Source organism: Epargyreus clarus, unplaced genomic scaffold, assembly GCF_041222505.1.
Source record: "Epargyreus clarus isolate Ecla_fem2 unplaced genomic scaffold, WU_Ecla_fem_2.2 ptg000004l, whole genome shotgun sequence".
Classification (NCBI taxonomy): Eukaryota; Metazoa; Arthropoda; class Insecta; order Lepidoptera; family Hesperiidae; genus Epargyreus; species Epargyreus clarus.
The window spans coordinates 7,575,259-7,589,227 of record NW_027332212.1 but is presented as its reverse complement, the minus strand read 5'-3'; the positions used below and the strand labels follow the sequence as shown (position 1 = coordinate 7,589,227).

The 13,969-nt window shown below is 30.9% G+C and overlaps 2 protein-coding genes across 2 annotated transcripts; one reads left to right on the top strand and one right to left on the bottom strand.

Annotated features, from left to right (window-relative positions):
• Nucleotides 1-1,530: 1,530 nt before the first annotated feature.
• Nucleotides 1,531-8,324, bottom strand: Lap1 (leucine rich repeat containing protein 7 lap1). The gene has a single exon (XM_073093072.1). It carries the CDS (start codon nt 8,059-8,061, stop codon nt 5,335-5,337), a length of 2,727 nt encoding a protein of 908 aa, XP_072949173.1. The 5' UTR covers nt 8,062-8,324; the 3' UTR covers nt 1,531-5,334.
• A 314-nt stretch (nt 8,325-8,638) lies between these two features.
• Sas-6 (Spindle assembly abnormal 6) lies at nt 8,639-13,504 on the top strand. The gene is made up of 12 exons (XM_073093068.1): nt 8,639-8,895; nt 8,996-9,159; nt 9,585-9,741; nt 9,926-10,111; nt 10,374-10,531; nt 10,748-10,907; nt 11,119-11,187; nt 11,282-11,425; nt 11,667-11,874; nt 12,705-12,876; nt 13,048-13,160; nt 13,298-13,504. Exons 1-12 carry the CDS (start codon nt 8,764-8,766, stop codon nt 13,444-13,446), a joined length of 1,812 nt encoding a protein of 603 aa, XP_072949169.1. The 5' UTR covers nt 8,639-8,763; the 3' UTR covers nt 13,447-13,504.
• Nucleotides 13,505-13,969: the final 465 nt, after the last annotated feature.

Below are 13,969 nucleotides of genomic sequence, written 5' to 3'. Positions count from 1 at the left end.
ACACTTCAGTAACAACAATTTTATAAAATGTTTTCCATAAAGTTATTTGTAGTCACAGACGTAATCGTAGGTTAATAAACAAGAAATAAAAGGTTGATTTGTGATAAGATTTTATAACAATCGTGAGAATTATGCTTTGAAACATTAATAAAAAAATATGAAGTAGGAAGGATCAAGTCATCTTAATTTATATGTAAAATGAATAACACTGGCAACCAGAAGCATGAATAAAAAACAACATATTGTAGAAATATTAAAAACTTAATATTTCAATATAAATTCGATAGATATAGTTCTTGCAGATAATTGTACATCGATATACATATATATTAAGAGTATATATATGAAAACAATACTGTATAACACATGTAAAATATATTCATTGTTCATGTTATTATGAAAGGTTAAATATTGTTTCTACCAAGTCTATGTAGTAAAGTATAGGTATAAGCAAACTTTTTAAAAAAAATCGCCATGTGAAAAGTGTTATTGTTAAATCTACATTGGCTCTAGTTGAACGGCAAGGCATAGTACGTAAACCTTATCCATATAAATTTAATGTTTGAATGATATTATATATTTATGATATTTCCCTTCATTTAACTTAACTTCTCTTCATTTTAAATTAGGAACACCTCGTACATAAATAGGAGTGTGAGCGAGTCAAAACGTTTGTTATAGAAACTGACCACGACAAAGTTTAAAAACGAAGAGGTAGGTATAAGAACTCCTACCCTTTATTAAATTTATACATAAAATTTGTTAGAAAACCGCAATATAGTTAACTGTTTAGTACAAAGGTAAAAATAAATAATGTATATGTATAAAAGATCTTATCGATTATTTTTAGTTAACGGTAGCACACCTACCCATAGAATTTAACTGATTTTGCGCATGGTCGGACGGAGTGGAAATAATAATAAAATGTATATAGAAATAGATAATACAATAAATATTATTCGGTTACAAACACTTTTTAAGGCTGTAACATTTTATAGAGAAAGAGAAAAAATCCCATAAAATCATTAAGATATAGAGCTTACCAGCCAACCTGACCAACATTATAAGGTAGTGTTTGACATAAAGTTTTGGCACATTAACGACAGTTAAGAATCTTTATATTACAACAAACCATGTTCTTAGTCAATAGTTCAAAAAATTAGATATACTTGTATTGTATTTCCGGATAAATAAGTATTTAGGTATAGTGTATGCGTAACCATTAAATAGTTCGAATATAGACAATATATGTAATAGTGACAATATATGTAATATATGTGTTAATTTTTACTTCAAAATTTGCGCCGCATAACTCTTAAAAAATAAAACATTTATAAAGAGAATCGATAAGATCCAGAATATCTTGAGATTAACCAGATTTTTTTATGAATATATTAATAAATATATTCGAATTTGAATTCAGTAGATAGCATTTTCAATAAAAAATAAACAACATTACACATTAACATTAACATTTTTGCTAGACAAAAAATATATAAATATTTACATATATCAGTCATATATAGTCAGTAATTCAGTTAAATTGAATGAAACAAAATATATTTAATATCCTCGGCATATTGTCCATATCCGAACGGCAGTGGCAAAGCATGCAAATTAAACTAATCATAATAAAATAAATTATAGCATAATTAATAAGCCAAAATAAGTGATAAGAAAATACAAAATTAAATGATATGTTCAGGTTTCAGTCTTTAGAAAATATAGCATTTTGGTATTATTTATACTAATATAAATACAAGAATAAATAGACTTGCATATTAAATTGCTTTAAGTAATTAAGTTTAGCACCCGTACCCTTACGCATTTTACATGACGGCATAACGTTAAGTATGAAAAATAGTACTAATAATAAACAGGTTACATGGTACATAGTAAAATTAAAAATAATGAAAATCGAAGTCATCATGTAGGGTTGCTATACGTCTGAGTTATAACGGATTTCTTTGTGTAGTATCACCACAACGTCTGCGGAGTTCTTACGACATGAAATGTTGGTATTATTCAATTCAATTTTCTTATGAAACGTGTGAAAATATTATATACATAAAAATCCAGGGTTTCAGTCACTCTTCCCTGTAAATTTAACTTTAGCAACCCTAACCGTGATAAATATGATTCCCTTTTAAGTTAAATATTATACTATATTTCGAGGTGCGGCTGTTACCTGGACTTTTTTTGTAATAAAAACCGATAAATAAATCGTTTTACTTTCATACACGAAGAAATATTGTACACCAAGATTGAACGAATCCATCATTTGTATCTATTTTGGAAATATTTAATTGTATTTACAACAGAGTGACACAACATACCATTAGGCTATTAGAATTTATCATTATTTTTTATTAACTATAATTAACTCTATGGTTATTTCATTAGTTACTTAGTATATATAACATTCGACAGACGTCATCAAAAATCCCACATAAAATATATATACATATTACATACTTATGTAGGTATATTAAATGATATAAATGAATTATGTGATGTTCATGGTCCCTGCATACTAAAAATCATTCGGTAATAAAAAGCATATTTATAACAAAATGTATCATGACTAGATTTTAAAAGCAAGTGAACAATATTTGCGTACTTTTAAAAGATATTTAAGTAAGTCATCATGTCAGTTTGTATATTCCATAATCGCAAATATTAAACATTTCAAATTGTATTGTATTTATTATTAGATCGGCAGGTTCATAAAAAATTGTAACTATTTCGACAGCAACCATTTTTTGGATGTCTTGAGTAAACTACGTATATATGTCCCGTGATATATACTTCAGTTGGAAGTTATTTTAGAAATATAATATGTGTTATATTCTTAACAATATCAAAATTAGCGTTGCATGCGATATTGCACACTTACAGTTAATTTTAACAAATACCTAAATATGTGGAAGCATAAAAATGTCGTGCATAAAATTACTTTAATAAGAATACTAATAGTTTCTCATAGTACATTACATACTTAGGTCGTTCGAAAATTTAATAGAATTTTATAAATGATATACGTTGAAGTTAATTTAACTAGTCACTTTAAAATAATGCGAAATATTATAACAGCACAATTAAAATATTACAGTAATTAAAATACACAAAATATAAGTATACATAAGAAAATATTATTTAAACATATTACATAAAGTATAATTTATACAAAAGTAGGAACAACCAGAGATATTCGCAACATTTAAGTACGTTTGAATAAAATCACAAAAAATAATTAAAAAATACATATATAAAAATTATCATATTACATTACAGGGGATACCTTAGGACGAATGTGTGCATTACAAATCACAGCAAATTATTAGAGTAGGTAGATATTTACTATACATTTACTATAAATGCAACATAAATATTTAAATGAATAATATTCTCGTGAACAAATAACATATTCATGAAGAGAGCGATTCAGATGAAAACTCAAATTTATCAAGATTCAATGTGTAGGTTACCATTATCGTATAGTAAATACTTAAAGTCGTTTAATTTGGCGCTAAATTGTAACTAATTGTTTAATTTTTAACAGAATCCACGATTTATTTTATAATAATTATGATGTGATGCAAATTTAATATAAACATATAATAATAATTAATAATACAATACTATAGATATATGTTAAAATATACACGGCTTATACGGTATACACATACGTCCAATTTAAAGCAATGAAAATTTTGCATGTCTTCCAAATGAGTCCATTTCTGTTTTCGGAAAATAAATATAATAATTTTATTGTTGCGTAATTAGCGAGTTTTGGTTTTCGTGTAATATTCAGAAGCGCAAATTAATGAGGTAATTTAACATGGCACATAATTACCTATAATTATTTTTCTAACGAATTCTACTATACATTTCAAATAATTATAAATTATGGATTTTTGTCATAAATAAAATAGAAATAATTGTGAAGTATAATTATGTACGAGTATGCGTATTGGATCATAAACACGTTTATTGATAACTTCAGACGTACTGATTAATTATCTTTACCTACTGTTTTAATTTTTATGTTAATATAAGTTAAATAAAAGTATAAAATATTCTAATGATGTCAACACAAACCAGGTTTAAATATGTATAATTAGAAAATCCAATAATAATATACAATTCTTAACATAAAATGTATTTACTGTCGAACTTTCAAATTATATTTAGCCCTTGTCCAAATATAATATTTTTTTAAGATGCATGGAAATAATTAAGATAAATAAAATAATTGAAAAAAGCATCAATTATCCATATTGTTTATTATGATTGTCAACCCACTAATATCCTACACTCCCTACAGTTGGGCGAGACCTTTGCCTAGAACCCTGATAGAGATCTCAGAATGAGAAAAGCTTACACCTTAGCAACACAGTCCACCACACTGGCCAATTTCAAGAATTCAAGCAAATAATAATTACAATCTACCTAGTAAAGTATAAATACGAAAGAAAAAATGTTCTCATACAACAGAAATTGTGATTTTTTTAAATTAAAATTATAATTTCCGGAATTCTGTGTACGCAATGCCATGTGTCTTCATTGTACTAAATTTACAAATAGTAAGTAGCAGTAGTAGTAGAACTTTAAATAATTAATTATACTATCCTTCACAAACACCCATTGGAACATTGTGGTGGAGTATGCTCCAAGCATGCCCAGTAGTGAAAAGAGGCCCTTGCCCAACAGTGCGACATAAAAACTATTGCTGCCACTACACTTATTACCAAAAACATAATAATCTAGAATGTCATAATTTTAGTAAAATTAATATTGTATAGCCAAAACATTTAAAATATGTTATTACAATATTTATCGCCCTCTTAACCCATACAGCAACATAAAGTGGTGATATGTTCAAATTGTGAAAATAAAATGCAATTAGAAAGTTTAGTGATATTATCAGATAATATTACAACATTTACAAACTTCTGTCAAGAGTATTACTTTTAACATTAATAACAATAGTTTTCTTATAGTATAATCCATTAAATCTGATACAACATAGTTGTTACAAATTGTACTTAATTAGTACCTACAGATTTTTACATTACAATTTAATTTATTCGCTTGCCGTTTGAAAACCAACTCTTTCAAAAATATTATTTTGGGTAATGCTCCAATATGATCCATATCTTAGCACCTTATAATTACTTTTAAACTTCAACATTATTAGACATTATATTATATCACATTTAAATTGCACATCTAGAATCAGTTCTCAACATGATTAACCAGATGAACATTAAATAAAGCAAACATTATAAATAATGTATTTTAAGTATCAGGTTAATCACATCTGTGATACAACTAGCCTCCTGTACCATTAAAATATTGAGCATGTTTTGTGTACGGAGCTGCAATGTGGTACGGCGGCGGCTGGCCGCGCATGTAAACTGTCTCAGATAGGCCACTCGGACTGTGACGATGGCTGATAACACTCGGCGCATTTGATGAGGCAGGTGCACCCTCATATAAATCATACATAGTCTGACTAGCGTGCGATTGAACATGACCAAAACTACCATCATCAGAAATGAGCGGAGTATTCGTCATTCTGTATGGATTTGTAGTATTCGTGTGACCAGTCGGAGAATACAGCTCCGGAGATTGTGATGCTACATATGTAGGACTCGAGGGAGCCATTCCATAAATACTTGCATTAGCCGATGTTTGGTGCATAGCTGGTGGAAAGTGATGGCTATCCATATCGGATGGTGCATACATATTATTGTAGTGGCTTAAATTTGGCATTGTTGTTGAACTGACTACATGGCTTACAGTGTGCACTCTAGGACTAGGTAGATCACGGTTTCCATGTGGGTGATAATTGAAAACATCGTACTTCTGATGGCTGCAAATTTTTTCTTTATCACATACTATGTTTTCAGTGTTATAAATTTTCTCATGATATTCATCTTCAGGTACAGAGTGGCATAGAACATGATCTTTTCTTGCATACATGGCCTCAAATGATGGATCAGGGACTGGCCTTGAGTTATATGAACAATCCTTATAATGTGGCAACATTGGATCCTTAACTATGTGTCTTTCTTGTGACCCATGGCACATTCTTTGCATGTGATGAGTATCGTCAGGACAACTTCGATAGCTAGCATCCTTTATGTGATAGGTGGTATTGTCAATATTGTTACTGTAAAGAGCTGACTGCATTACAGCAGTTCTGCTAACTTCTTGTCTGGGCGTGTACTTTTCGCCCTGTTTGACTGCATAGTGCCTTGGTAACATGTACGTTTCTACACTCTCATGCTTATATTCATTACCAGCTGCTGTGTCATTTTCAACATAGAGTGCATGGTCAACACTTTTGTAGGTTTTGTCTTGTTCATATGTCAAATCCAAAGGTTTGTCATATGTATTCTCTGGTGGTAAATTATCATAAACTGATACTTTCATAGGGTCGGTCTGCGTTCCATCTGTATTGTCATGTTGACTTTGTAACTCTTTCTTATTGTCTGATGCAAAGCGTTGTTGTAAAGTGGGAGTTATTTTGGCTGCCTTAATGTGAACTGCATTTTGCATAGGCTGAGGAACATCCTGTGTACCATCCTTATGTATATTTCTGGCGTGTTTTGCCATAGCTCTTAGTTCTTTAGGATATGGAGTTGGAGCCCGCCTTAACTGTCCTGATTTCTCAGTTACCTTCACTGATGGCTTCATATCCACAAAACTGATATGTCGGACAGTATTATGATTTTCATTACCTTCAGTTTTCTCATTCTCTGATTTCACCTCCATAGGGGTCAAAGGCACTTGGGGAAACAAAAAACAAGTAAGGACTTGTTCATAAGTGTGGGGATCAACTTCAGAATGCATAGGCACTAAAGGTTTACTCTGATTCTCCGAAAGCCAGAGAGCAACTAAATTATCGCAGTTTAGAACAGATTGGGGAAGGAAACTTAGGGAATTTCGTACTAAGTTTAAAACTCTCAAAGACGTCAGATGTCCGATTTCTGGTGGAACTTTGGTAAGTCGATTTGCTCTCAATGACAGCACAGCTAGCTTCGTACAGCTGCCAATTTCAGGTGGCACAGCTATCAACATGTTGTCATCTATATTGAGATATTGCAATTTTCTGAGCAGACCAATAGAAGATGGTATTTTCTCCAGGTAGTTGCACATTAACATCAGTTCTTCGAGGTTTTTAAGCTGTCCAATGGTATCCGGAAGGGAATACAACCGATTGTTGTCTAGCTTGAGGCTTGTTAAGTTGATCAATTGTCCAATACTGTCCGGTAGCTGCACCAGGTTGTTTATTGATAGACATATGTCAACAAGTTGTGTGCAATAGCCAATTTCAGGGGCTATTTCCTCTATCATATTATTGCTTGCTTCTAAATGTATCAGATTTTCCAATGGCTTAATTACTGAAGTTATACTCGGTAAGCAGTTGTTATCAATCCACAATTCTTTTAGCTTCAAAAATCTTCCAATAACTTCTGGAAACTGTTGGAACTCGTTCTGTCCGATATCCAATCTCACAAGTTCTGTTGATCGTGACAATGATTTTGGTAGAATCATAAGATAGTTGTCTCTCAACTCTAGTATGCGTAGATTGGCGAGCCTTCCAAAGTTTCCAGGAAGGTATTCAAGGTATGTGTCATTGAGGTACAGTTCTTGCATGGCGATGAGATTTGTGAGCGTATCCGGAAGCTTCTCCAACGGATTCAAACTGAGATCTAGGAACGATAGATGTTTTAAAGCTTTCATATTATCTGGTATGGATGCTAATGTGTTCCTACTGATGTTTAAATGTTGTAGGTTCACCAATGATGATATGGCAGTGGGGATGTTTTGGAGGTCATTGTCGCTAAGATCTAAGTATTTCAATCCATGGCACATGAAGAGCTGTCGAGGTAACTCGGTGATTCGGTTACATTGGCAGAGTAGGGTCTCGAGCGTCCGTTCGTAAACGAACACATCCGACGGTACATCGGTGAGCGACTGGTGAGAATAATCCAATTCCACGACATCTTCCACACTTGCTTTCACACAACACAAAAAATTAAAAGGCATTTTTGTTACACCTTGGCCGCACACAACAAAACTTAAACAGTTCTATAAACCTGACATATTAGTCGCACTCCATAGCTGTGATGCCGAACGTAGTTCACGTTGTGATGTATAGCAGCCTTTTCACATTATAAGCAGTGAGCAAATATAACAAAACTTAAATAAACTGACACTAAAATATTATTTACTATGCAATGAGTCACATAAAATCATAACTGATTGATTGAATTGAACAGACAGATTCACATCAACATCCTCCTTCCGTCGATCCCTCCCCACTAGGACTGGTTGATAACGCTAAATATCGGTTTTCAAAAACCGGTATTAGATATTACTTTGGAAACACCAAAAATAAATATAATATCAATGAAATGAAAACAATATTTGAAACCAGTAACGCGCTGCATATAATAAAAATAAACTTACTTTCCGTTCAATAGCTTCAAATTAACTGGCAACATTGTCTTCAAAACTGAACAGCAATATTGTCTTTGCTTAGTAAGTGACAGACGAATCGAAAGTTATCCTCCTTTTATGGCTTTATGCTTGTTTATTAATGTTTATAGTAAATGTCAATCTGTCATATCAGTCATATTCATATGTCAAATTCAAACTATTGAAAATATTTGATAATTTTGAAATTTATATGAAGGAACTGTATCATAACAAGACGTGAACTTAAAAAATATTGCACCTCAAGTAATTATGTTACCTCACAACATGGTATACAAAACTTTTCATAAAGGAAAATACTATATATCTTTTAAACGTGGATTTGATGACTCCAAGAGAGATATAACGATAACTGTCGACAAACAGTTTGAAAACGATAGTTTGGTTTGTATTATTGTATTTCTACATTTCTGATCTGAATTTCACAATACCTTGTCACTTACAAATAACTTTTTATTTAATCACAAACATACGAAAATTTCAGAGGATAACATTATCTGACGATGAAGATCCTACATTCTTGTGTCGAATCAAATTAACGCGTATTGATTTCGAAGATTTGAAAAAGCAACAAGCTTTGCTTATAGATTTTGACAACTTTCCCTCTCAAGTAGTGCGATTGTTGCAACAGTGTGCTGCCAATAACATGTAAGTAACAACACTGTATTTAATATACATTGTTAGTAGTTGTAGTAGACATTTCAAAGTGGTAGAACCCACGATGTGTCGACGGCGCCACCGCCATACCTAATTCTGTCTTATAACAGCAGTTTTAAGCGCTCTTATTTTCTAGATTGCAGGGTGTGGTAAAGGAGACATACTTTTCCGAGCTGTTCAGCTTAATCCTCAGGTGTAGTGGCGAATCTGTAGCTGACCTCATGCAGTTATCCAATCTTATCTAGGTTTAGTACAGATTTACATGGGCCACAATAACCAATTACCATTAGGTGGAATTCATGCTCATCTGGCACTCCTATAATATAAAAAAAAAATCTCAAATATTAACTTTACATATTTGTAAATTCCATTTCCACATTTGATATTTATCATTGTTGTTAAATTACTGTTCACAGGTTCTTAATAATCCACCAAATAACTCCGTTGGAATACAATTTTGAGATAGTGGAACACAATGAATTTAGGCGACTAGTGCACCTATCACTGAAGACTGCGCCGGCCACAGACAGTGATGTAAAGCTTCATATGGCTACCACCATAGCAGATTTAAAAGTAATTTACCCAATTATCTGTTGTCTTTTTTTGTTTTGCTTTTTAGCTTGTGTTTGATTTGAGTGATAAAATCTAAGATGCATGTATTTAGTTAAATATACTATAAAATATAATTATTTGTTTAGCACAAGCTCTTATAAGACTATATTGTCTTGTCTTCAATATTGAATATAACTTTTAACAGAAAACACTAGCAGTCACTAAGAATTCTGCTTCAAGTAATGAGGTGATATGGACTGAAAAATGTGCAAAACTAGAGGGAAAAATTCATGAACTGACATACACTGTGGCCAAGATGGAAGAGGACAAACTTAGACATGAAACTGAGTTTCAGGAAGCATTAAAGGCTGAAAAAGATAGACAGGCGCAGGTAGAGTATAATAGCTTTTATATTCTTTATCTTTGTCATTAGTCTTTTAATATCAACATATCATCAGCAACATATAAATTCACTTTAAGAACATAATCATTAAATCAAATTCAAAGTACATAATCATGTTATGTGTACTAAATGTGAAGAAAATTTATTAAATGAGTGGATGATCAAGTGAACAGAAATTAATACGTTTATATAAGTATTGTTTAGTTTTTATCCTGATAATATTATATCACAGTAATTTTATGATTCACAGGAAAGGTTACAATGGCAGAAAAATTCTGACAACAACATGAAGAATATCCTTGCAACAAACCAAGAAAATTTGAATAAAAAAGACACACAGATTGAGGAACTAAACTATTTATGTAAACAGTTGAGAGAAAGCATTACACAACTAGAAAATCAAATAGGGTGAGTATATTCAATATTTTTTAATAATAATGATTGCCACTGAAATGATTAGTGATTTGCCAGAATAAAATGATCGCAGTAATAGTTTTGTTGAATTTTAACTTAGGCTGGTCAATTACAAATGTATTCCTAGTATCAAAGTAATATTTTAAGTAAAAACTTAATAGACAAATGATTATTTACTCTTTTTTTTTGGCAAAAACTTTAATTTTGTAGAGAAAAGTCAAATCGGCTTATTGTATTGGAAAAAGAAGTCCAAAAGACTCATATAGAAGTGGCAACCCTAAAAGCAAAGAATGCAAGTCTTGAAAAAGAAGCAATGGAAAAGGAAAAACAAAATAGTCAACTAAGTGCAAGATGTCTTTCATTAGAAAAGGTATACTAAACGTTTTTTAATTTTATATTATAATTAAATTAATGATAAGTTTTTCTATCATCATCATCATATTTATTTTTTTATTCAATTTTGATAAACTATTAAAAATGAATATTTTTGGTGATATAAAAATTCTTCTGATGTATTTGATTCTTCATATTTTTATGATACTGCAGCATGATTTCTTAATAAATATTTTTTATTGTTTTAGGCTGCTAAAGACAATACAGATATTTTAAAGGAATTAAATGAAACTATACAACATTTAAAAAAAGATAAGGTTTGTGGATATAATTTAATGTCTTTATTTAAACAATTACATTCATACCTTAACTTAGCTGTACATTGCTATACAAGTCAATATTAACTTGCAGAATAACCTAGAAAGGCGGCTATCCCTCAGTGAATCTTTGGCAAACAAGAATAACGAGGCAGCTCATTCAACTACAGAACAGTTGATGAAAGCAAACCAAATTATATCCAAACAAAACACAGATTTGCTCGAGATGAAGGATAAGGTATAACATACTAACATAAATAACATTTACAACACAATAATAATAATTAATAACATTTCGCACAAAATTAAAACTTGTATAAAATTAAACAAGTTTTTACTAGCATATTCATATTCCCTTAATGTTTGTTGATTAGTTACAAATAGTTCATGACTCTCTGATTAGTAATGATGATCGATGCGGATTATGGTCTAAACCGAATCACTGAGTTTATACAGTGTGAGAAATTCTTTGTTTTTAGCTTCTCTGCCGGACTGCAATAGCACTTGAACAAGAGAAAGTTATAGATCATAATGTACGAGAAATACAAGATCTGAAATCACAAATAGAGAACACCAAACAAAATATGGACAAACTACAAGAAGAATTACATAATCTGAAAGAAAAATATGAATGTAATGAACAAGCTCTGAAGGACCGTGATGAAACTATCAAAAATAATAACATGGGTATGCCACACAAAAAAAAAAAATTTTTTGTACAACATTAACTAATTGCATTATTATAATTGTTAGTTAACAATAATGGTTCTTCCGCTGAGGACAGTTCTCTCTTTAAGAAGGATTGGAAAATAGCCTAGCATCCAGATCACATGTGGCTTGCTTGAATTAGCCTACTAGAGCATTAGAAGTTAACTTTGAATGGGCATGATGACAAATGAACTCCCCTTCTATAATGTAGGTACATGTCTACTGATTCCAAAAATCGTATTATTTCGGCAATAATTTCAGTATTAACGGAAATATTAGCATTTTTAAAACAAATTTTGAATTAAGCGCGAAGACGCTCACGGGTGTCATGGCGTCCGCGAGTGACGTCACGCTTCGATATCCCATAGAAAAGTTCAAGCAATACGGTGACACGCCAAAAAATGACATCATTTCGCCCCGATTAGCGTTTTAGACAAGATGGCTGACTGCATTATTTTACACTTTTATTTTATTGAAAATATAATGAATCCTAAAGATTTTATCAAAACTGGGCTATTTTTGAGAATGCTCTAAACATATTGTTTTTAAGTAAATCATTTATTCTTCGATTTTTCAATTATGTCGTCATGGCCATTGTTTTAATGCATTGCAATGATTTTCCTATTGCATTAAAACAATTAAAAGTTAACTCCTAATAACCATATGACTTAAAAATTTCTACAAATCAACTTAAGATAATACCCATAACTTGCTAGTATATTATTTTAAAATGTTAAACTGCCATTTATCAACATCCTACATATGGTTATATATATTTTGTTACAATGTTTGTATTATTCGTCAAACAGTTATCCAATGGCTCCATAAGAAGATGGAAGAAGGATGTCCAACAGATCATTTACAGAAGCATAAAAATCGCATTCATTCTGCCGTGAGCTCTACACCACATTTTATTCCAAATTTAAACAATTCTTCAGAAGCCTCTGATGAGTCCATAAACTTCTATGCATCGTCTAAAATGTGAGTTTGTCTATTTATAACATAGATAAGTAACTAATCTATGATTTATAATTATAATTCCAAGTAATATTATTGCCAATAAAAAAATGTATAATCTTGTATTTTTTTTTTTTTGTAAACATTCCTTAAATTTTTGGCTCTTTATAATAACTTATTTGTATTTGATTTCAGGTCGAACATAGATGAAAGTCCACAGCCTAATGTAGAAGAAAATAGAAACAAGACTGGATTAGACCCAAAATATTTAAGACCTGCATGTGAAGATAATCAGACCAAGAAAAAAGGCATAAAAAATAAAGATTATGGTTTTAGCTTCACATAATTTACATTTATATACATAGCTAGAACGAACTTGCAGTTGATTGATAGATCAATATGCAGCATTGATAGATCATATATATATTTATTTGTTTTATTACAGAATTTTCGAGACCAGTCTCTATTGCGTCGCAGAACCAGAAAGGTAAAGAAAACAAAAATATTGATCTGCCTAAAGTAAGCTATAAAGAAAAGAAAACATCACGACCAACTACATTTCGAGCTACTCCTGTGTCAGCGTATTTTTCATGACAAATATTTGTAATTTAACTACTTTTTTACATAATAAATACACAGATTGTGATAACAAGATTGTTATACTTTTTTATTCATTATAAACCTTAAAATTAATCTTCAAATTAATTTGTCCAAATATTTGTATCCTTCACTCTTCCTCACTACTACTAACAGAAACTTGCGCAAGTGCGCAATTTAGATTGATGGAGGTGAATCCGTGGATACCATATAGCTGGCAATCCATATCTAATATATTTTAAATTGCCCGGCGCCCAGTAACCAATAACAACCATAACAACAAAAATAGCAGCCAGAACTAACGGGAATAAATATAGTTAAAAAAAACTAAAAAACATGCTTTTATGATAAAATCAACTAAAAAGTAGAAAATAATTTTCAGCGTGGGTTGCACCATTTCGTCTGTTTTCGAAAAGCGCCCCACACTTTTTTCACGATTATACTATTTACTGTACTACTACTTTTTAGCTGATTTTATCATAAAAGCGTGTTTTTTAGTTTTTTTTTAATCTATATTCGT